The 22,064-nt window shown below is 69.6% G+C and overlaps 3 protein-coding genes across 4 annotated transcripts; 1 reads left to right on the plus strand and 2 right to left on the minus strand.

Moving 5' to 3' along the window:
- Window positions 1-314: 314 nt before the first annotated feature.
- Window positions 315-11,272, plus strand: LMF2 (lipase maturation factor 2). Of its 2 annotated transcripts, none has more exons than XM_082280857.1 (14): window positions 315-448; window positions 1,136-1,389; window positions 2,229-2,257; window positions 2,809-3,005; window positions 4,197-4,375; window positions 5,356-5,494; window positions 6,543-6,677; window positions 6,764-6,869; window positions 7,075-7,171; window positions 7,272-7,454; window positions 8,889-9,057; window positions 9,921-10,032; window positions 10,113-10,224; window positions 10,832-11,272. In XM_082280857.1, the coding sequence occupies exons 1-14, from the start codon at window positions 346-348 to the stop codon at window positions 11,144-11,146; spliced, it is 2,130 nt and encodes a 709-aa protein (XP_082136983.1). In that variant the 5' UTR covers window positions 315-345; the 3' UTR covers window positions 11,147-11,272. The 2 variants fall into 2 exon arrangements, with proteins under 2 accessions (XP_082136983.1, XP_082136984.1); XM_082280858.1 differs by having other exon boundaries at window positions 10,116-10,224.
- A 547-nt stretch (window positions 11,273-11,819) lies between these two features.
- MIOX (myo-inositol oxygenase) lies at window positions 11,820-14,503 on the minus strand (the record flags this gene model as incomplete). Its single annotated transcript, XM_082280390.1, has 10 exons — window positions 11,820-11,928; window positions 12,024-12,136; window positions 12,231-12,280; window positions 12,505-12,572; window positions 12,650-12,759; window positions 12,848-12,915; window positions 12,999-13,161; window positions 13,372-13,452; window positions 13,721-13,783; window positions 14,486-14,503. The coding sequence occupies 10 exons, from the start codon at window positions 14,501-14,503 to the stop codon at window positions 11,820-11,822; spliced, it is 843 nt and encodes a 280-aa protein (XP_082136516.1).
- Window positions 14,504-17,209: 2,706 nt separating this feature from the next.
- On the minus strand, window positions 17,210-19,118 carry ADM2 (adrenomedullin 2; the record flags this gene model as incomplete). Its single annotated transcript, XM_082280391.1, has 3 exons — window positions 17,210-17,538; window positions 17,634-17,716; window positions 19,027-19,118. 3 exons carry the CDS (start codon window positions 19,116-19,118, stop codon window positions 17,210-17,212), a joined length of 504 nt encoding a protein of 167 aa, XP_082136517.1.
- Between the last annotated feature and the right edge of the window lie 2,946 nt (window positions 19,119-22,064).

Genomic DNA, 22,064 nt, shown 5'->3' on the forward strand with positions numbered 1-22,064 from the left:
CGATGCCGGTCCCGGTCCTTGTCCCGATGCCGGTCCCAATCCCGGTCCTTGTCCCGATCCCGGTCCCGCTCCCGACCCCAATCCCGGTCCCGATCCCGGCCCTTGTCCCGATCCCGATCCCGGTCCTTGTCCCGATCCCGGTCCCGGTCCCGGTCCCGCTCCCGACCCCGATCCCGGTCCCGATCCCGATCCCGACCCCGCTCCCCGCCCCTCACCGGCCCCTCCTCATCCCGCGATCGCCGCCGCCATTTTCGTCCTTCCCGCGCTCCGTGACGCGCCCCGCGCGCTGCTGACGTCACTGCGCCGCTGACGTCACCGCCGCGCGCCGCCGGGCCCGGGGCCGCCATGGCCGCCATGGGGGAGCCGGCGCGGCCGCGGACGCTGTTCCTGGCCGGGCTGGCCGCGGTCTACATCGCCGCCTTCGGCTCCCTCTACGTGCAGATCCCCGGTACCGCCCCGGGGGCAGCCGCGGAGGGGCTGGGGGATCCGGGACAGGGCCGGGAGTGGGGCTGGGGGAACCGGGATAGAGGCGGGAGTGGGGCTGGGGGAACGGGATAGAGCCGGGAGTGGGGCCGGGGGATCCGGGATAGAGCCGGGAGTGGGGCTGGGGGAACGGGATAGAGCCGGGAGTGGGGCTGGGGGAACCGGGATAGAGCCGGGAGTGGGGCTGGGGGACGGGGATAGAGTCGGGAGTGGGGCTGGGGGAACCGGGATAGAGCCGGGAGTGGGACCAGGAAACCGGGACAGATCCGGGGACGTGGCCAGTGGAATCGAGATTGGGATCGGTGTCGGGAAAAGGACCGACGGAGCTGGGAAAGGGACAGTCGCCATCCCCGTCCCGCTGCCCGTATCCCCGTTATCACCTCCCGCTGCCCCCATGTCCCCCCGGCTCCCCCTGAGCCGCTCCCCGTCCCTTCCACACGGCTCTGGCTCGCAGCTGGGCTCTTCCCAATCCCAGCTGGGAAAACCAGGATGAAGGGAGGGACAAAACCGGCATCATCTCCTCTCCTCGGGCGGCGCCTCGGGTTTGTCCCTGCAGCAGCCGCGGAAGCGGCTGCTGCAGGGACAAACCCGAGGCGCCGCCCGAGAACTTCCCTGTTTTCCCAGGAATCCTTCACTCCCATTCCCATTCCAGGTCTGTACGGGAGAGAGGGCATCCTGCCGGCCCGCAGGGTGCTGCGGCTCAGCGGGAAGGGGCTGTGGGAGCAGCTGCGAGATTTGCCCACCTTGCTGTGGCTCGGTCCCCGCCTGGGGCTGGACACGGAGCAGGGCATGGAGCTGCTGTGCGTGCTGGGAGTGCTGGCCGCCTTCGGAGCGCTGCTCTGCGATTCCCTGCGGGATTGCTTGGTCTTTGCCCTGCTCAGGGTGTTGTACCTGTCGTTGTACCAGGTATGGGGGTAGCAGGGGGCTTGGGGTGAGGGTGGGAGGTGTTGGTGTTGCGCCGTGAGCTCGCTGGGTTTCCCTCGTGCTCGGATTTCGGTGCGGGGAGGCACGGCTGTGGGGTCGGGGAATGGTTGGGGTGGGATGGGAGATGAAATCCCATTCCAGTCCCCGTGGGCAGGGATACCTCCCGCTGTCCCAGGGTGCTCCAAGCCCCAATGTCCAGCCTGGCCTGGAGCTGCAGAGGGACTGGGGCCAAGGCATGGAGGGACAGGAGGCAGGGAATGGCTTCCCAGTGCCAGAGGGCAGGGCTGGATGGGAGATTGGGAATTGGGAATTGCTGGCTGGGAGGGTGGGCAGGCCCTGGCCCAGGGTGCCCAGAGCAGCTGGGGCTGCCCCTGGATCGCTGGCAGTGGCCAAGGCCAGGCTGGACATTGGGGCTGGAGCAGCCTGGCACAGTGGGAGGTGTCCCTGCCATGGCAGGGCTGGCACTGGAGGGGCTCGGAGGTCCCTTCCCACCCAAACCATTCCAGGATTCCCTGAATCCTCCCTGGTGTTGGGGCTGGAGCTTCAGTGGGTCCGAGCTGAGTGTGGGGTGAGGAGGAAGAGGAGGATTTCTCTTCCCTCTGAAATTAGGGAATTGGAGAAGAATAAATGATCGGTGCGGGGCCACCCCTCCCGGGGCTGGGGCTGTCACCTCTCACTGCCCCTTGGGTTTGGCCAGAGCCGTGTGCCTGGGGGTGACCCAAGGCTCTGTGCCCACCTCTCTCCCTGTGGGGAAGGGTCTGGGGGTGTCAGACCACCCCCCGTCCCCCCGGCTGAGCCCCCACCCCGTTCCCTCTCTGCAGGTGGGACAGGTCTTCCTCTACTTCCAGTGGTAAGTCCGACCCCGTCCATGGGGGCTCAGAGCTGGGGGAACCTTCCAGGGCAGGGGGTTCAGCGGGATGGGGGGCTCTGGGGACCGGGATGGGGGGCACAGGGGGCTCTGGGGACCGGGATGGGGGGCACAGGGGGCTCTGGGGACCGGGATGGGGGGCTGTGGTGTCCAGACATGGGGATCTGGGGGTCTCTGGGGTCTGGGACAAAGGGCACAGCAGGACAGGGGCTCCCCAGGATCGGGGTTGGGGGGCACAGGGGGGCTCTGGGGACTGGGACCGGGGTTGTGGGGGGCTCTGGGGACAAGGGTGGGAGGCACAGGGGGCTCTGGGGACCAGGACAGGGGGTGTGGGGGGGCTCTGGGGACGAGGGTGGGAGGCACAGGGGGCTCTGGGGCACATCGGGGTGGGGGTCTCTGGGGATGGCAGGGCAGCGGGGGCTCAGCAGGACGGGGTCCCCAGCCCCATGTGCGGGGCGTGGCCGTGTCCCCAACCCCCTGTGGGGTGCAAGGTGAGGGGGTCTCAGCTCTGTGCCCCCCACACCCTCCCCCAGGGACAGCCTGCTGCTGGAGGCCGGGTTCCTGGCCGTGCTGGTGGCCCCCCTGCGCCTGCTGAGGTGGGGGTCCCCGGCCTGGAGACCCCACGACGCCGTCACCTTCTGGGGCGTGCGCTGGCTCCTCTTCCGCCTCATGTTCGCCTCGGGCGTGGTGAAGCTCACGAGCCGCTGCCCCACCTGGTGGGGGCTCACAGGTGAGGGGGGGCTTCGGGGGGCTTCAGGGGGCTCAGGTCTTGGGGGGTTCCCCCAGTTTGAGGGGCCGTGATGCCCACGAGCCGCTGCCCCACATGGTGGGGGTGCAGCTTTGGGGGCACTCAGGTCTTGGGGGGCTCAGGTGTTCACCTGGAATTGCAGGGATTTATTGGGAAATAAATTGGTCTTCACACCCCCGTGAAGACCCCCGTGCCCCCCTCCCCAATTTTGAGGCACGACTTAATTGGGAAATCCCTCCTGTTTTGCCAGGAAGGTTTCCCTGTTCTGTGTGGGTTGTACTCCACGGTGGGAAAAACTGGTGTTAACCCAGAATTAGGGTGAATTTTTGGGAAACAGATTAGGGAAAGCCCCCCCCCTGAAGCCCCCTGTGTCCTGTGGCCCTGAGGTAACATCTAATCTGGAGGCAGAAACTTTTCCCTGCTCAGTGTTGGTTCTATTCCATGCTGGGGAGGGGGGGGGGGGGGAGAAAATCCAAATTAGCCTGGAATTCCAGTGAATTTTTGGGAAATACATTAGGGAAAGCCCCCTGTGTCCTGTCGCCCCGAGGTACCATCTAATTTGGAAAGGGAAGCTTTTCCCTGTTTAGTGTTGGTTCTATTCCATGGTGGTGGGGTGGGAAAATCCAAAGAAGCCTGGAATTCCAGTGAATTTTTGGGAAATAAATTAGGGAAAGCCCCCTGTGTCCCCCAGCCCTGAGGTACCATCTAATCTGGAAAGGGAAGCTTTTCCCTGTTTAGTGTTGGTTCTATTCCATGGTGGGGTGGGAAAATCCAAAGGAGCCTGGAATTCCAGTGAATTTTCGGGAAGTAGATTATGGAAAATACCACCTGGAGCCCCTCAGGGCCCCCCTGAAGCCCCCTGTGTCCCCCAGCCCTGAGATACCATTTAATTTAGAAACAGCAGCTTTTCCCTGTCTAGTGTTGGTTCTATTCCATGGTGGGGGGGTGGGAAAATCCAAAGAAGCCTGGAATTCCAGCGAATCTTTGGGAAATAAATTAGGGAAAGCCCCCTGTGTCCCCCAGCCCCAAGATACCATCTCATTTCGAAACAGCAGCTTTTCCCTGCTTAGTATTGCTTTTATTGCCGGGGGGGGGGGGGTGGGTGGAAATCCAAATAAACCTGGAATTTTGGGGAATCCTGGCAAACCCTCCCCGCCCTCGGCGTGCCCGCAGCGCTGACCTACCACTACGAGAGCCAGTGCATCCCCACGCCGGGCGCGTGGCTCGCCCACCAGCTGCCCGTGTGGTTGCAGAAGCTCAGCGTGGTGGCCACCTACGTCATCGAGGTGGCCGTGCCCCCGCTCTTCTTCGCACCCCTGCGCCGCCTGCGCCTCTTCGCCTTCTACTGCCAGGTGGGGAGGGGGCTCCTCGGGCCAGGGTGGGCACCCAGGGGGGCTGCACAGGGGCCAGGGGTGGGCTCCTCGCTCCGTGGGTGCTGCAGGTGGGGTGGGCACAGTGCCGGAGGTGTTAGGGTGATGCCATGAAGGTTTTTTTCCTGGTCAGGGAACCAAGCAACTGATGCCTTTTCCTGGTCTTAAAATCAAGAGTCAGACACGGTTAGAAGGGGAAAAGGGATTTTACCTTGGGATTTGTTTTAAAGGATCCTTAGGTGCACACGGCCAGGTCATGTGCATCGAGATGCAGCCCACCGAGTCCATCTCTGTGTCTGTCCCTCCCCCAACACTGGGTATATCATTATAGGTGTTATTAATTAGCAGATTTATCAAAGATTCCCCAATGAGAGGCTCGAGTGAGCCCCCCCTCCCCAAGGAACCTTCCCTGGATGGTTCTACCTTGGTTTACAGAATATGTTCTGGAGAGGACCTTGGGCTCTGGGGCACACTGATCCCTGGCTCCCAAGCTTCTCAAATGTTGAGTCTCTCAGCTTGACAAACAGGTGCAAGAATGGAGGCAAAAAGCACTGGGAATACAGAAGCTGTAAAAAGGTGTAACAGGGGTATAAAAGAAAAGGCAAAAAATCTTCATGGCATCAAGGGTGCCCCGTGTCCGGTGTGCTCTGCCCCCCAGCCCTGTGAAGCTCCCTTTGTGGCCCCGGTTGTGCCAGGGGGGTTTCACAGGGCTGGGCTGGGCTCCTCGCTCCGTGGGCACTGCTGGTGGCGTGCCCAGTGTCCCCTGCCCCCCTGTCCAGTGACCCCCTCCCAGCCCTGTGCGACCCCCACTGTGCCAGGGGGATCCCGTGGGGGTCTCCCAGGACTGGGGTTGGCTCTCGCTGTGGGCACTGCGAGATGAGGTGACCACGCTGGTGGTGGTGCTGGTTGGGGTGTGCCCAGTGTCCTCTGTGACCCCCCAACCCCACCCTGTCCCCGCCCAGGTCCTGCTGCAGGTCCTCATCATCCTCACGGGCAACTACAACTTCTTCAACGCGCTGACCATCGTGCTGGCCTTCTCCCTGCTGGACGAGGAGCACGTGGGGCGCTGGCTGGGCCAGCCCCGCAGGAGGCACGGCAGTGGTGAGAGGCCGGGAGCCCCGTTTGGGGTGGGGGACACCTTCCCAGAGCGGGCAGGGCACACAGGACGTCGTGGCCACGCTCTGGGAGCTGCTGCTGGCGTGGTCCTTCACCCACCCTGGGGCAGGGGCTGTGCCCATGGGGACCCCAGGGCTGTGGGGCACAGCTGTGGGATCAGGGAATGGTTGGGGTGGGATGGGAGCTGAAATCCCATTCCAGTCCCCGTGGGCAGGGACACCTCCCGCTGTCCCAGGGTGCTCCAAGCCCCAATGTCCAGCCTGGCCTGGAGCTGCAGAGGGACTGGGGCCAAGGCATGGAGGGACAGGAGGCAGGGAATGGCTTCCCAGTGCCAGAGGGCAGGGCTGGATGGGAGATTGGGAATTGGGAATTGCTGGCTGGGAGGGTGGGCAGGCCCTGGCCCAGGGTGCCCAGAGCAGCTGGGGCTGCCCCTGGATCGCTGGCAGTGGCCAAGGCCAGGCTGGACATTGGGGCTGGAGCAGCCTGGCACAGTGGGAGGTGTCCCTGCCATGGCAGGGCTGGCACTGGAGGGGCTCTGAGGTCCCTTCCCACCCAAACCATTCCAGGATTCCCTGAATCCTCCCTGGTGTTGGGGCTGGAGCTCCAGTGGGTCTGAGCCGGGTGTGGGGTGAGGAGGAGGAGGAGGATTTCTCTTCCTTCCCAAATGAGGGAATTAAGGAACAATAAATGACCCGTGTGAGGCCGTCCCTCCTGGGCTGGGGCTGTCACCTCCTGGGGGGATTCTGTCACCCCACAAGGGGCTCCCACCCCTTGGAATTCTGCATCCCAGCGTGGCTCTGCTGCTCCTGGGCCTTTCCCTCCTCGTTCCTTTTCCCTGTAATGCTGGGAGCACTGGGACCCCTGGTTTGGGGGGAGGGGTCCTTTCCAGGCTGGGCAGGGGACAAGGGGACGCAGTCGGAGCTGCTGCCACGTGGCCCCTCACCCACCCTGGGGCAGGCTGCTGTGCCCGTGGGTGACCCCAGGGCTGCGAGGGGGGGTCCCGGGCAGGCTCTGAGCCCCCTCCCTGCCCCAGCGTGGCCCCCCAGCCTGGGCTCGGTGCTGGCCACGCTCCTGGAGCTCAGCACCTACGGCCTCCTGCTCTACTGGACCGTCCACTACTTCAGCCTGGAGGTCAACTGGGACAAGAAACTGCTGGACTCCAAAGTGGGTACGTCCAGGGGGGTGCGAGGACCCCGCGTGCCCCCTCCCTGCGGGGCCAGAGGGGCCGGCCCTGACCCCGGGGCTGTCCCGCAGCCTTCACCTACCACGAGTTCACGACGTGGCTGCGCACGGTGACGCTGCCGCTGGTGGGGGTGGCCTTCCTGTCCCTGTCCTGGGAGATCCTCGTGGCCATGTACCGGTGCGTGGGGGCCCCTGGGGTGTCCTGGGCCGTGGGGACACCGGGGTGACACACTGGGAAAGGGGCGGCCCCGCTCCGGGATTTGGGAGCGGTCAGGGGTGGGGGGGTGGGTGTTTAACCCCTCACCCACAGCTGGAGCCCCCCAAATTGGGGGGGGGGGCTGAGCGTCTCGGCCCCCTTACCACCCCGTTTGTGCCCCCCCCAGCTGTGCCTGCGTCCGTGGATGCTTCTGGAAGCTCTGGGCCACCCTGCAGTGGGCCATCATGGCCACGGCCACCGTCAGCCTGTTCGCCGTCAGCCTGGTGAGGGCCGGGGGCCACGGGGGGCTCCTGGGGGCCACGGGGGGCTCCTGGGGACCCCGACCCCCCCCAGGCCGTGACAGAGCCCCCCCTGCCACCCCAGGTGCCCTTCACCTACATCGACCACGAGTCCAACGGGAAGCTGTGGCCCGGGATCCACCAGATGTTCGGGGCCGTGGAGCGCTTCCAGGTGGTCAATTCCTACGGGCTCTTCCGCAGGATGACCGGGGTCGGCGGGCGGCCGGAGGTCATCCTGGAGGGCAGCTACGATGGGCACAGCTGGACGGTGAGTCAGGGGTGGGCACAGCTGGATACTGCGGGATGGGCACAGCTGGGCACTAAAGGATGGGGCAGACCTTCCAGACCAGTCCCACCCCGTGCCATGTCACACCTGCAGTTTCCCAGGATTTGTCCCCCCCCTGTACAGCCCCTGGGGACAGCACCGGGGCGTGTCGGGGTCTCCATCCCAATCCCATGGACAGCACCGGGGTGTGTCGGGGTCTCCGTCCCCAATCCCATGGACAGCACCGGGGCGTGTCAGGGTCTCCATCCCAATCCCATGGACAGCACCGGGGCGTGTCGGGGTCTCCGTCCCCAATCCCATGGACAGCACCGGGGCGTGTCGGGGTCTCCGTCCCCAATCATGGACAGCACCGGGGCGTGTCGGGGTCTCCATCCCCAATCCCATGGACAGCACCGGGGCGTGTCGGGGTCTCTGTTCCCAATCCCATGGACAGCACCGGGGCGTGTCGGGGTCTCTGTTCCCAATCCCATGGACAGCACCGGGGCGTGTCGGGGTCTCCATCCCCAATCCCATGGACAGCACCGGGGCGTGTCGGGGTCTCCATCCCAATCCCATGGACAGCACCGGGGCGTGTCAGGGTCTCCATCCCAATCCCATGGACAGCACCGGGGCGTGTCGGGGTCTCTGTTCCAATCATGGACAGCACCGGGGCGTGTCGGGGTCTCTGTTCCAATCATGGACAGCACCGGGGCGTGTCGGGGTCTCTGTTCCAATCATGGACAGCACCGGGGCGTGTCGGGGTCTCTGTTCCAATCATGGACAGCACCGGGGCGTGTCGGGGTCTCCATCCCAATCCCATGGACAGCACCGGGGCGTGTCGGGGTCTCCGTCCCCAATCCCATGGACAGCACCGGGGCGTGTCGGGGTCTCCGTCCCCAATCCCATGGACAGCACCGGGGCGTGTCGGGGTCTCTGTTCCCAATCCCATGGACAGCACCGGGGCGTGTCGGGGTCTCTGTTCCCAATCCCATGGACAGCACCGGGGCGTGTCGGGGTCTCCGTCCCCAATCCCATGGACAGCACCGGGGCGTGTCGGGGTCTCTGTTCCCAATCCCATGGACAGCACCGGGGCGTGTCGGGGTCTCTGTTCCCAATCCCATGGACAGCACCGGGGCGTGTCGGGGTCTCCATCCCAATCCCATGGACAGCACCGGGGCGTGTCGGGGTCTCTGTTCCCAATCCCAGGGACAGCACCGGGGCGTGTCGGGGTCTCCATCCCAATCCCAGGGACAGCACCGGGGCGTGTCGGGGTCTCTGTTCCCAATCCCATGGACAGCACCGGGGCGTGTCGGGGTCTCCATCCCCAATCCCATGGACAGCACCGGGGCGTGTCGGGGTCTCCATCCCCAATCCCATGGGCAGCACCGGGGCGTGTCGGGGTCTCCGTCCCCATCCCGGCCGTTCCCGATCCCGCAGGAGATCGAGTTCATGTACAAGCCCGGGAACGTGAGCGCGGCCCCGGCCGTGGTGGCCCCGCACCAGCCCCGCCTGGACTGGCAGCTCTGGTTCGCCGCCCTGGGGCCCCACCAGAGCAGCCCCTGGTTCAGCGCCCTGGTGCTGCGCCTGCTGCAGGGCCAGCCCGACGGTCAGCCATGGGCACGGGGCACTGCCCGGGGGGCTCGGGGGACACGGGGGGCTCTGGGGACCCAGGGTGCGGCAAGGTCTCTCCAGCCATCACAGGTTTGGGGTGTCCCTGTTTGGGTCCAGGGTGTCCCCCACAACATTCTGGGGTGTCTGTGTTTGTGTTGGGGTGTTCCCGCAGCCCTGGGCGTGTCCCTGTTGGGGTTTGGGGTGTCCCTGGGTGTGTTTGGTGTGTCCCTGGGTGTGTTGGGGTGTCTCTGTTGGGGTTTGGGGTGTCTCTGTTGGGAGTTGGGGTGTCCCTGGGTGTATTTGGTGTGTCCCTGTTGGGGTTTGAGGTGTCCCTGTTGGGGTTTGGTGTGTCCCTGGGTGTGTTGGGGTGTCCCTGTTGGGGTTTGGGGTGTCCCTGGGTGTGTTGGGGTGTCCCTGCTGGCCTCTGGGCTGTCCCTGGGTGTGTTTGGGCTGCCCCTGGGTGTGGTTGGTGTGTCCCTGTTGGGGTTTGGGGTGTCCCTGGGTGTGTTTGGTGTGTCCCTGGGTGTTTTGGGGTGTCTCTGTTGGGGTTTGGGGTGTCTCTGTTGGGGTTTGGGGTGTCTCTGTTGGGATTTGGGGTGTCCCTGGGTGTATTTGGTGTGTCCCTGTTGGGGTTTGAGGTGTCCCTGTTGGGGTTTGGTGTGTCCCTGGGTGTGTTGGGGTGTCCCTGTTGGGGTTTGGGGTGTCCCTGGGTGTGTTGGGGTGTCCCTGCTGGCCTCTGGGCTGTCCCTGGGTGTGTTTGGGGTGTCCCTGGGTGTGTCGGGGTGTCCCTGGGTGTGTAGGGCTGTCCCTGCTGGCCTCTGGGCTGTCCCTGCTGGCCTCTCACGCCGTGTCCCGCAGTGATCCGGCTGGTGCAGACGGACGAGTCGCGGTACCCGTTCCACGGCCGCCCCCCGACCTTCCTGCGGGCCCAGCTCTACAAGTACTGGTTCACAGCCCCCAGCGAGGGCAGGTGAGCGGGGAGGGGTCCCCCTGCCCCCCACAGCCCCTCTCTGGGGGGGTTTGGGGCCGCCTGACCCCCTGTCCCTGCAGCAGCCCGGGCCCGGCGCCGTGGTGGCGGCGGCAGCACGTGCAGGAGTTCTTCCCCCGCGTGTCCCTGGGAGACCCCATGCTGGAGTCCCTGCTCAGCCAGCACGGCCTCAAGGTGGGCCCTGAGACCCCTCCCCGGGCCCTGAGACCCCTCCCCAGGCCCTGAGCCCTGACACCCCTTCCCTCGCCCCAGCTCCCTCCCTGACCCCCTTCCATTGCTCTTGACCCTCTCTTCTTCACCTTGATCCCCTTCCCTCACCCCCTCCCCCCTGAGCCCCCTTCCCTCTCCCCCAAGCACCCTCCCTCTCCCTCCCTGACCCCCTTTCCTGGCCCCAAACTCTGCTTTCCTTCACCATTGACCCCTTTCCCTCGCCCTGACCCCATTTTTTGGCCCCTGTCCCCCCCTTCACCTGCTCCTGACCCCCCTTCCCTCCCTCATTCTGGACCCCGACCCCCTTCCCTTGCCCTTGACCCCCTGACCCCCCTCTCCCCGGCCCCAACTCCCCCTCCCTGACCCTCTTGGCCCCCTGACCCTCTTCCCTCCCCATGATCCCTTTTCAGCCCCCTGATCCCCCCTTCCCTCCTCCCTGACCGTCTTCCTTCTCTTTCCCTGGTCCCCAACCCCCTTCTCCCCACACCCTGATCCCCTTTTCCAGCCCCCAACCCTTTTCCTTTGCCCCCAGTCCCCTTTACACCCCTCGCTGACCCCGCTGTCCCCCCAGGACAAGCCCCCGCTCCGGCGCCGAGGCGACGCCGTCCTGCCGCGCCTGCTGCGCTCCCTGCGCCGCCTGTGCCAGCCCTTCTCGGGCCCGGCCGTGCTCTGGTCCCTCTACCTGGTGGCCGCCACCGCGGGGCTGCTGCGGGCGCTGGCCCGGGGCTCCCGGGGGGGGCCGCCCCCCGCCCGCCACAAAGGGCCCCGCGAACGGGGCGAGCGCAACGGGGTGCGGGGCTCGGACGGGACGCGGGGCTCGGACGGGACGCGGGGCTCGGACGGGGCACGGCCCGAGGGCCGGCACGGCAACAAGAGGAAGAAGTAGCCCCCACGGCCCCCCCAAAAACGGGGGGCGTGGGGGGGCAGCGCTCGGTGGACCCCGCCCCGTGTGCCAGTGCCTTCGGCACGGCGTGGCCATGCGGGAGCGGGGGGACACGGCCCGGGGCTCGGGGACCCCCTCCCCAGTGCCCAGGGACCCCTCAGGGCCCCCCCCAGTGTTTGGGGGGGCTCAGCACAGGTCAGGGGCTCAGAGCGGGTGGGGGCTCTGTGCCCGCGGGCTGGAGCAGTTTGGGCAGTGCCAGCCCTCCGCTTACCCTGCCCAGCCCCTCAGGTCACTTCGGGGTGTCCCCCCCCGGCACTTTGGGGTGCTCCCGCCGCGCCCCCTTCCCCTCCCCTCCGCGGGCTCCGCCCGTCCTGCGCTTCCTCCCCCCCCCCGCCCCGAGCCCAGAGGTTTCCTATAATTTTCTAATTAAAGCCTTTGACATTCCAGCCCTGCAGCTCTCCTGGGATTCGGGGCGGGGGGGTCCTGGGCTCTGTCCTGCCCGGGGGAGCAGCGCGGGGTGGGGTGACCCCCGTGGGGGGGGCGCTGGCACCGAGCGGGGCTGCGGCAGAAGCGGATTTATTGCGGAGCCCCGGAGGTGCTGGCGGCGGTGGGGGGCCCGGCAGGGTTTCGGGGGAGTCCCGGGCGGGTTTCGGGGGGTCCCGCGGGGCGGGGGGGGTCACCAGCAGAGCTGCCCCGGGCAGTATTTGTCGATGAGGCCCTGGTAGTAAGCGCGGAGCTGCTGCACGTCGGGCAGCTCCTCCTGCTTGGTGTACAGGTCGAACTTGCTGCGGGGGCAAACGGGGGGTCAGGGCCGGGGGTTGATGCCCCCCCAAACCCGCGGGGGGCCCGGCCGAGCCCCCGGCCCCCCCCGGGCACACACTTGAGCTCCCGGACCCAGGGCAGCATGCGCCGGTCCTCCTCGGAGCAGAGGTGGCCGTAATCGCCGTGGGCGTGCCAGGGGTAGAAGGAGTGGAAGCGAACCATGTAGAAAGCCTGGGGTGGGGGGCAGAAACAGGTTTAGGGTGCCCCCCCCCGCAGCCCCAAACCTCTCGGGGGTCCCTGAGCCCCCCCCCCAGTCCGAGCTCACCTCCTTGGGCAGGGCGAAGTTGTTGAACTTCATCACTTGGTACATGTACTCTGAAAAGAGGGGGGGCGTGGGGCGGGGCTGGACCCCACCGGGGGGGACCCCGAGAGGTGCAGACCCCTCCCCGGAGAGCTACAGCTCCCCCAAAAGTCACAGGGCCCCCCCCCCCGGGAGCTGCGGCCCCCCCAGAAGAGCAGCCCCTGCCCCACGCCAAGGGCTGCAGTCCCCCAGCAAAGGGGGCACTGGGGACCCCCCCCCTCCAGCCCCCCAAACTCACCATCGTGGCCCCAGGACATGAGGACGTTCTCCAGGCCGCAGCCGGGCTGGTACATCCCGTACTCGGTGCTGGGGGTGGGATGAGGGCTGAGGGGCTGGACCCCCCCCGCAGCCCCCGCCCCAACCCCCCCGGGGGTCCGGCTTACCTGTACCGGGGGTCTTTGGTGTCGGGGTTGTCGTGGAAGGTGGAGTCCCCATAGACCACCGACTTCTGCACCTTGCAGCCCACCGGGAAGGTGTCCCCGACCACGGCCCACTGCGGGCACAGGGGGGTCACAGCAGCTCCCGAGGGTCCCCCGGCCGCGGGGGGGGGCCCCGGACCCCCTCCCTACCATGCCGCTCACCTGGGGCTCCCCGAACAGCACCAGCACCTTGCCCAGATCGTGCAGGAGCCCCACGAGGTGGAACCAGTCTGGGGGCGAGCGGGGCCGTGTCACCCGCGGGGCTGGGGACTCTGGCGGGGACAGGGCGGGCAGACGCGGGGTCCGGCCCTACCTTTGTCGGGGTGCGCCCGGCGGATCCCCTCGGCCGTCTGGAAGGCGTGGAAGGAGTTGGGGAAATCCACGTCGGGGTCCGACTCGTCCACGAGCTGATCCAGCAGCTCCAGCGCGTCCATGACGCTCATCCTCCGCAGCGAGCACGAGCCGTACTGCGCGCTCTGGGGACACCGCGACGCGTGGGGACACCGCGACCGCCACCCGGGACCCTCCCTGGGGCTGGGGGCGGGGGATGGCGCCCTGCGGTGCCCCCCAAACCCGGCTGGGATGGGGCGGCGGGGCTGGGTTTGGGGTGCGGGGTGGGAGGGCTGGGACACCCCCCGGTGTGGGGACACGGGGGGGACACGGGGGGGACACGGGGGAGTTCCCACCTTCCTGCGGACGAACTCCACGGTCTGGTGGGTGTGCATGAGCAGGTAGGTGTTGTACACGCGGTCGATCAGCATCCCCTCCTGCAGGGCAGCACCGGGGGCTGGGGGGGCTCCGGGGGGATCCCCAGTGACCCTCGCCCAGCCTGGGGTGGCAGAGCCCCCCCGGGCTCCTCCCGCAGCGGGGCGGGACCCCCGGCGCGGCTGGGAGGGGCAGCCGGACCCCAGGGACCCCCAGCACCCACAGAGTCTCATGCCATGGGACCCCCAGCACCGTGCAGCCGAACCCCCCCGAACCTCACCCCATTTTGGGGCCCCCCGCCCACCCCGGGGTCCCGCCCCCCCCACTCACGGTGTAGTTGCGGAACTCGGTCTTGGCCTTGCCGGGTTTGGGCTCCTCGGAGGAGTCGGGGCCCTGCGGGGGGATGGGGGCTCAGGGAGAGCCCGGGTGGGCACCGCGGGACGGGGATGGCTCAGGGGTCCCATCCCGCCCCCAGCCCGGGCACCGCGGGACAGGGGCTTGGGGACAGAGGGACACTGGCAGCAAGGGGAGACCTGGCCGCGTGGGGTCCCCCCACCGCAGGGGCTCACAGTGTCACACTTTGTCACACGGTGCCACACTTTGTCACACGGTGTCACACTTTGTCACACGGTGCCACACGTTATCTATCACCCGGTGTCACACGGTGTCGCAGATCGTCACACGGTGTCACAGATCACCACACCCCGTCCCCCCCGGGGCACAGAGGGACCTGCGGGTGCTGCCCCCGATCCCTGGCGGGGCCCAGCCCAGGTTGTCCCTGGGTGGGGGCAGCAGCTCCGGGGGTCCCTTTTGGGGACCGTGTGGGGTCCCTGCTCAGGCCCTGCAGCCCCCCGGGCTGGCCCTGACCCCCCCAACCCTGCCCAGGGTGGGGAGCAGCTCCCCATGGCCTCGGGACCCCCCTCCTGCCGCGGGGGCCTCCTGGGGCTGGCACCCTTCGGGGTGGGGTCCCCCATGGGGTGACACCCCCCAGCAGGGAGGACATCGCCGGGGGTCTCCTCTGCCCCCCAGGTTTGGGGTGGCCCGGGTGTGTCCGCCCCCCCAGTGAGTGCCCCGAGCCCCCCTGCCCACACTCACCGCCTGGAGGCTGCTCATGGTGGGTCTGGGGGCTGTGGGGTGGCCGCGGCACCCCCGCTTTTATGGCGGGGGGCGGCGCGGGGGGCCCCGCCCGGCCCCGCGGGGACAATCGGTGACCATTTAACCCGCCCCGGTTAATGGTTGACCCCGCGCCCGCCTGGGGGGCTGCGGCTCCCGGAGGGAGCTGGGGGACCCCTGGCCCGGCCCCGAGCTGGGGACCCCCGGCCTGGGCACCCCCGGCCGCGCTGTCCCCGGTGTCCCCCCGCGGGAACACGGGGAGCGGAGCCGGCCCTGGGAACAAGGGGCACGGGGGGGCACCGGGCTGGCCTGGCACTGCCCCGGGACCCCAGGCGGGGGTCGGGGGATGGACATCGGCTTGGCCGGAGCGTCGAGAGCGGAACCCGGCGGGGACATCGGGACGGGCACGGGTGTGACAGGGCACGGACACGTGTGAGCATGGCCGGGCCGGGGCACGGACACGGCTGGACATGGGCACGTGTGGGCACAGGCACGGCTGGGCACGGGCAGGACAGGGCACGGACGCAGCTGGGCACGGGCACGTCCTCTCCGGGAATGTGGGCAGGGGTGACACACACGCGTGCGTGTGTCCCCACTGTCCCCACGTCTGTCCCCGCATCCCTGCGGGCACAGCCCCCGCCCGTCACCTCCCGGCCCCGGGGGAGCCGGTGCCCGTCCCCGGACACGGCCGCCCCTCGCCCCATCCCCCTGCCCCATCCCCACGGGACCAGCGCGCCCCATCCCCCTGCCCCATCCCCCTGCCCCATCGCTGCCCCATCCCCACGGGGTCACCGTGCCCCATCCCTGCCCCATCCCATTTTTCCCATCCCATTTTCCCCTCCCCACGGGACCAGCACGCCCCATCCCTGCCCCATCCCGGTTTCCCATCCCCACGGGATCACCACGCTCCATCCCGGCTCCTCTTCACACTTTGTTTATTCCACACAAACCAGGATTCCCGGCGGGAAGCAGCGACGCTCCGCGACGTGGGGCAGGACGGGTCGGGCACCCACCAGGCTCAGCGGGGGCACCCAGAGGAGGGGACAAAGACCTGGAGACCCCCCGCGCCCCTCGGCAGCTCCACGGGGGGCTGGGAAGTCCTGGGACACCCGCGGGATGGACGCAGCTCCGGGTGGCACCCGTGGGATCCTATCCCGGAACCTCCCGGGACACCCAGGGGACACCGTGAGACATTCCTGGGACATCCCGTCCCGGAACTTCCTGGAACACCGTGAGACATTCCTGGGACATCCCGTCCCGGAACCTCCCGAGACCCCCAGGTGCTCTGGGGAATGGGCGCTGGGGTGCTCCTGGGGGGATCGGGGTGCTCCAGGGGCTGGGGTGCTCCTGAGGATGGGGCGTTCCCGGGAATAGGGGCGTTCCCAGGAATGGGAGCGTTCCTGATTATGGCGATGTTTCTGGGAATGGGGGTTTCTGTGGGAATGGAGTGCTCTGGGAATGGGAATGGTCTGGGAATGGGGGATGCTCCTGGGAGGACAGGGGTGATCAGCAGGGAACGGGAGGATGCTGCTCTTGGGGGGCTGCTCAAGCTGCTCCCAGGAGGGGGGTGGGACAGTGACCGGGTCACACATCGCCGTCCCACCGGGCCAGGGGGTGACAGCCCTGGCAGGTGACAGCGTCACTCGGGCGTGACAGGGATACTCGGGGTCCCCTCATGTCCCCGGGCCGCCACCCCGTGTGGGCGCCCACTGAGCCTGTGGGGACACGGCGTGTCACCAGCGGGGCCGGGGGTGTCCCCGAAGGTGCAGCAGGCGACAGGGCTGGGCAGGTCTGGGATAGGGCAGGAGTGGGGCACAGGACCCCAACTTTCCACTGCCCCCCACATTTGGGGACATCTCACTGTCGCCGGCTCCCGCAGGGCTGTGGGTGACAGAGGCTGGGGACACGGGACAAGGTGCCCGGGGAGGGGACAACGTCCACGCTGAGGAGGGCAGGACCCCCCACAGCAGCCGGGAAGGTGCCGACCCCAACTGGGACCCCCAAATGGGGAAGGTGCTGGGGGCCGTCCCATCCCCCACCCCGGAGCGGGGACCCCGTGCCCTGTCCTTGCACCCTGGCACCCCCTCAGCCCCAGCGTCACCCTGGCGAGGACAAGGGGTGCTGGGGGTGCCCTGGGGGGGCTCCGGGGGTGCCACAGCAGGCACTGGAATGCTGAGTCAGCAGGAGCGTGGCCGGGGGGTCTTGCACAAGGTGCCGGTGCTGCTGCGGTCAGCGGGATTCCCGGTGGCCCTTGGACCCGCCCCGGACAGACTGGCCGCTGCCAGACACCACGGGTCCCCCCGGGTCACCACGGGCCACCACCAGCCACCAGGGGCCACTCCGAGCCACCAAGAGTCACTATGGGCCGCCACCGGTCACCGTGAGTCACTCTGGGCCACTGCTGCCAGTCACTATGGGCCACCGCTGCCCACCAGGGATCACTTTGGGTCATCATGGGCCACCACCAGTGCCCACGGTGCCCCTGTCAGCTCCTGGCCAGCCCGGGCCGCCGCTGGCCACCGTCTCCCAGCCCCGGGTCCTCTGCGCTCCATCAGGAGGTTCTGGTGGCAGGAGCCCCCCGGGGACACCCCCAGCCCGCGGCGTGGCCACGGCCGGGGCCGGGCAGTGCGGAGGAGCCCGGCCACGAGTGGCCGTGGAAATGCTTCAGCGGGGTCCCGCGGGGCGGGGCGGGGGCGCGCCCCCCCCTCAGCCGTAGCTGTGGGGGCTGTTGGGGTTCATGGGGGACGAGTCGCGGCGCCCCGACTGTCCCCGCAGCTGCCACAGGCGGTGGCTCAGGTTCTGCACCTGGCAGGTGCCCAGCACGCAGCCCACCCGCACCAGGTGTCCCCCGGCGTGGCGGCGGCCCCGGGCGGGGCGGGGGTCCCGCCGTCGGTCGTGCCGCAGGACGAGGTGCCGGACGTGCCACGGGGGAGGCCGGGGGGCGAGCAGGCGGCGCCGGGGGGCGACCCAGGGGCCGTGCCGGGGCACCAGGACGCGGTGTCGCAGGGTCCCGATGGGCCGCGGGGCCGGGGGGTCTCCGGGGAGGGAAGGGATCCGCTCCGGGGGGCTCCGCGCCGGGGGGTCCCTGCAGGACAGAAGGGACGGGGTCAGGGGGGCACAGCTGCGGCACCCGGGCAGGGGGGTGGCACTGCCACAGCAACGGGGGGGCCACGGGGGCACCGCATGAGCCCCGAGCCAGCGCCGTGCCCGGGGCTTCCGCAGGAGCGAGAGGAGGAGGAGGAGGAGGGGGAGGAAGCAGCCAGGGCAGGCTTCCTGCAGCCCCGCACGTACCCCGAGCACACGGACACGCGTGTCCCGCACACGCGACACCACCGGGCACCCGCCGAGCCCCAAAACTGCCCCTGGTCCCTCCCCGCGCCCACCCCCGGCTCCCCCCGCTCCGCCCGCCCCGTTCCCACGGCCTCTGCCCCGGCACCCACGCGTCCCGGCTGTGGCACCCACGCCCCTGCCCCGGGCACCCGCGGGGGGGGTCCGGCCTCAGGGCACCCCCACAGTGCCACAGAGCTCTCCCGCCCCAGTCCCCTGTGCCTCAGTGCCCCCTGCCCTGGGGACACCCTTTCCTCAGGGGACCCCTGCTGAGTTCCAAAGAACTTGAGGTTTTGCTCCAATTCTTAATCCCGTCCTTCTCTTTTTCCTTTTTTTTTTTTTAATATTTCCTCCCCATTTTAACCCTCGTCCTGTACCCCAGAGAAGCCCAGCCCAGCCCAGCCCACCCCTCAGCCGGGTGTCAGCCCTGTGGGTGTCGGGGTGCCCCAGCCCCCCCATCCATGGCCGTGCCAGGGCCGCCCCTCCCGCCCCCCCGGATCCCCCGGGAGCCAGACGGGGATCCCCGGGTGCCGGGGCCGGCCCAGACGCGCTCCCCGAGCAGGGACACGCACACGCACGTGCGGTGTGTGCTCGCTCACACAGCCGGGGGGGTCTGTCCCTTCAGCACCCCATGACGCCCCCCGGGCACCCGCACCGGCCCCGGGCACCCCCGAGCTCTTGCACTCACAGAATCCTCATCCCGGCGTGGCCCAACCCTCGGCCCTTCCCGCACCCCTCGCACCCCCGGGCGCCCCGTGACCCCGGTGCCCCCAGCCCCTATCGCGGGGGGCCGGGGCCCCGCACCCCCCGCTCGCCACCGCGTCCTCCGGGTCCCCGCGGGGACACGCAGCGAGGGCGGGGGGGGGACCCGGTAGGAGACGGTGCCCGGGGACCCCCAGGTCCCCATTCCGGGCAGCTGAGGGGGCGTGGGGGGCACGGGGAGGCCGCGGGGCCGGGTCCCGGGCAGGGGGTGCAGAGCCGCGCCGGGCGGGGGTGCGGGTAAAGGGGGTGCGGGCAAAGGGGGTGCGGGCGAGGGGGGCGTCCCGGGCAGGGGATGCGGGCAGGGGGTCGAGCAGGGGTCCGGGCAAGGATCAGGGCGGGGGTCCGGGCAGGGAGTGCGGGCAGGGGTCCGGGCAGGGGTCCAGGCAGGGAATGCGGGCAGGAATCAGGGCAGGGGTGCGGGCAGGGTCCCTCACCTGCGGGGCGGCAGGGCCCGGCCGTGGGGCAGCTCCAGCAGGCACAGCGCGAAGCTGACGCAACCCAGCGCCAGCGGGGCCGGGGCTCGCATGGCCGGACGGGACGGGACGGGACCGGACGGGACGATCGGCGGCGGCTGCGGGAGAGAGCGGGCGGGTGGCTCGGGGGGGCTCGGCGGGGGGGTCGCGCTGGGGTCCGGCTCCAGATCCCAGCCCCCTTCTCGTCCTGCCCCCGCTCCGCTCCCTCCCCGTGCCGCAGCGCGGGGGAGGCGCGGGGTCCCGGCGGTACCTGGCCGGGATCGGGGTGCGGTGGGGTCGGGGTCGGGTCTGTCCCCGCTCGGTGCTGCCGCTTTCCGCCCCGGCCAAGGTTAAATATCGCCGGGGCCGGCGGGCGGGAGGAGCCCAACGGGACGGGAGGAGCCACGGGCGGGAGCAGCCCCGCACCGCCCTCGGTTCCGCACCGGCCCCGGCCCCCGGCCGCGCACCGGCCCCGCACCTTCCCCGGCCCCGCACCGGTCCCGCAACCCCCAAGTCCCACAGCGCCCCGGCCCCGCGCTGCCCCTCCCAGACCCCTCGCTGGCCCCGGCCCCCTCGGTCCCGCACGGCTTCGCACCTTCCCCGGCCCCTCCTCAGTTCCGCACCCCCCGGCCCCGCGCCGGTCCCGGTTCCGCAGAGGCCCCGGCCCCGCACCTTCCCTGGCACCGCACCGGTCCCGCATCGCCCCGGCTCCGCGCTGGCCCCGAAGCTCCTCCCGGTACCGCACCGTCCCCCGGTCCCCTCGGCCCCGCTCCGGCCCCGCTCCGGCCCCGCTCCGGCCCCGCTGACCCCGGGCCCTTCCCGGGGCAGGGCTGGGGCTGGGGGAGCGGGCCTGGGGCAGGGCTGGGCTCGGGGACCCATTCGGGGGGCACTGGAAGGGGGCCGGGCTGGGGCTGTTGGGGGGTCTGGGCGGCCCCCGCAGCCCCCGGTGGCGGCGGCGCCGGGCCCGTGGTGCCCGTGCCACGTCGCGCTGTGCCCTGCCAAGCCCGGCCCGTGTGCCTCCCGCCTGGCACCGCCGGGCAGGGGGGCCCCCCCGGGCACCCCGACATCCCCTCTGCCCTGGCGGGGAGCCTGGGGGGGGACAGAGCTGCCCACCCAGTACAGCCCAGTGCCCCCAGTTTGGGCCGCCCCATCTGCGCCCCCGGCCCCCTCGGGGCACCCCCCCCCCCGCTTCTCGCAGGGCTGGTTCCATGTTTGTAAGCATCACATGGGGCCTCGTGAAACAATTAAGGAATGTAAATCCGCAGGGATCAGACCCGTCCCGCTCCTGCCGGGCAGCAGCTCCCCCAAACTGGGGCTGGTGGGGTGCCCGGGGGGCGGGCGCTGGGGGCTCCTGGGGGGCTGCTCCTGAGCTGGGCAGCCAGAGCTCGGCAGGGGAGGGGTCCCCACAGCCTCCATCGCCGGGACCCCCAACTCCTGCTCCGGGACGGGGTCTGGGCTCTCCCGGTGCGGTTGGGACGGGGACCCCCAGCACCCCCGGGTGTCCAAGCCGGACCCGGACCCCAGGGTCGGGGGTATCCTCTCCCCCCGACGCGGCTTCCCCAGGCCGAGGGGCCGGGGGCCTCCGCGTGCCCGGAATCGCTGGGATTCTTCCGTATTATCGGGACACAAAGGCTCCACACACCCGCGCCGTGCGGGGGGATTTGGGGCAGCACCTGATCCCGGGGCGGTGGGGACCGGGCAGGGGCAGCGGGACAGAGCCTGAGCCGGGCTGTGGGCACTGCCGGCCCCAGCGCCGCGATCCCCGGCCCCGCACGGCTCCCGGGGGATTTCTGCGGCGTCCCGGGCTCTTCCGCTGGGCTGCTGCTGGATTGTCCCAGCGAGAGAGAAAAACCCGGCTCAAAACAACGCCGAGAGCCGCGGGTGGGGGTACGCGGGACACCCGCTGCTCTGGGCCCCCCGACCCCTGCCCTGAGCCCACCACCACCACCGCGGTCTCCCCGTGTGTGACATCCCGTGGGATCTGGGGCACGGACCTCAGAGAGTGACATCTGCCACCCAGCACGGCCCCGGCACAGCGCCAGCACCCCAACAGCGACCCCAGGGCCATTCCGGGGGTCCTGGCTGGGGCTCCCCTCCCAGGACCCTGTGCGGGTCCCCGGGTGGGGCAGCGCCCGCCGCTGTCACCCCCAGGGACAAAGCCATGTCACCGGCATCAGTGTCACCAGAATAAGCCTGGGCACGAGGAGGGGGCTCTGGGGATAGGGCAGGGGTCCAGCTGAGCCTGCCGGTCCCTCAGCAGAGGCAGAACGCCTTTCCCTGCCCTCCTCCTCCTCCTCCTGCTCAGGGATCCCCATTCCCGGGGCACAGGGAAGGATCCCGGGTGCCGCTCCCCTGCCCGGCCGTGCTGGATCCGGCCGCCGGCTCACGGCCGCCCCGGCACCGGGTGAACTGCTGCAGCCACCCCGGGAGCTGCTGTCGCCCAGCCGTGCCGCCGCCGGACCCACACCGGGAGCTGCCGTCCCCGGGTCACCTCATCCGTCGCCGGGGCCCGGCAGCACTTTCCCTCTCCCTCTCCGCTGGCTCCCAGCCCTGGGAACCCAGGAGAAGTTTTAATTAGCTTAATTGCCTGCTGGCTGAGGCCCCGGGGCAGGGCGGGGGCTGGGAGCAGCACCCGCAGCCCCGCTCCGGTCACCCGCTTCCCAAAAAGCGCCGGGACCCTCCCCGGGCCGTGCCAGGGCTGCTCCCCCGTCCCAGCAGCAGCACCCGCTGTGTCCCGGCAGGGGCGCGGGGCACAACCCGGACCCCCGAACCGAGGGGCCGCTACCCCATCCCTGAACCCACCGGGACCCTCTGGCCGCGACCCCGGCACCCCTAAAGTGCCCGCACACGGCCCCGGAGCCGTGTCCCGCCGGGGAGCGGGGACAGAGCTGCCCCGGGACATTGGGCTCCGTGTCAGGGCCGCGGGAACGGCCGGGAACTGCCGGGAGAGGGAAGAAACCAATTCCTGCAGCCTCTGCAGACACGTGAGTGTCCCCAGTGTCACCAGCATCCCGGGTGTC

The sequence above is a fragment of the Coloeus monedula genome (genome assembly GCF_965178545.1).
Source record: "Coloeus monedula genome assembly, chromosome: 4".
Taxonomy (NCBI): domain Eukaryota; kingdom Metazoa; phylum Chordata; class Aves; order Passeriformes; family Corvidae; genus Coloeus; species Coloeus monedula.

Coding starts and splice junctions, on each gene's coding strand:
- LMF2 (XM_082280857.1), top strand. CDS start 346: ATGGCCGCCATGGGGGAGCCGGCGCGGCCGCGGACGCTGTTCCTGGCC. Junction 449..1,135: donor CCTCTACGTGCAGATCCCCG/GTACCGCCCCGG, acceptor TTCCCATTCCAG/GTCTGTACGGGAGAGAGGGC. Junction 1,390..2,228: donor TGTACCTGTCGTTGTACCAG/GTATGGGGGTAG, acceptor CCCTCTCTGCAG/GTGGGACAGGTCTTCCTCTA.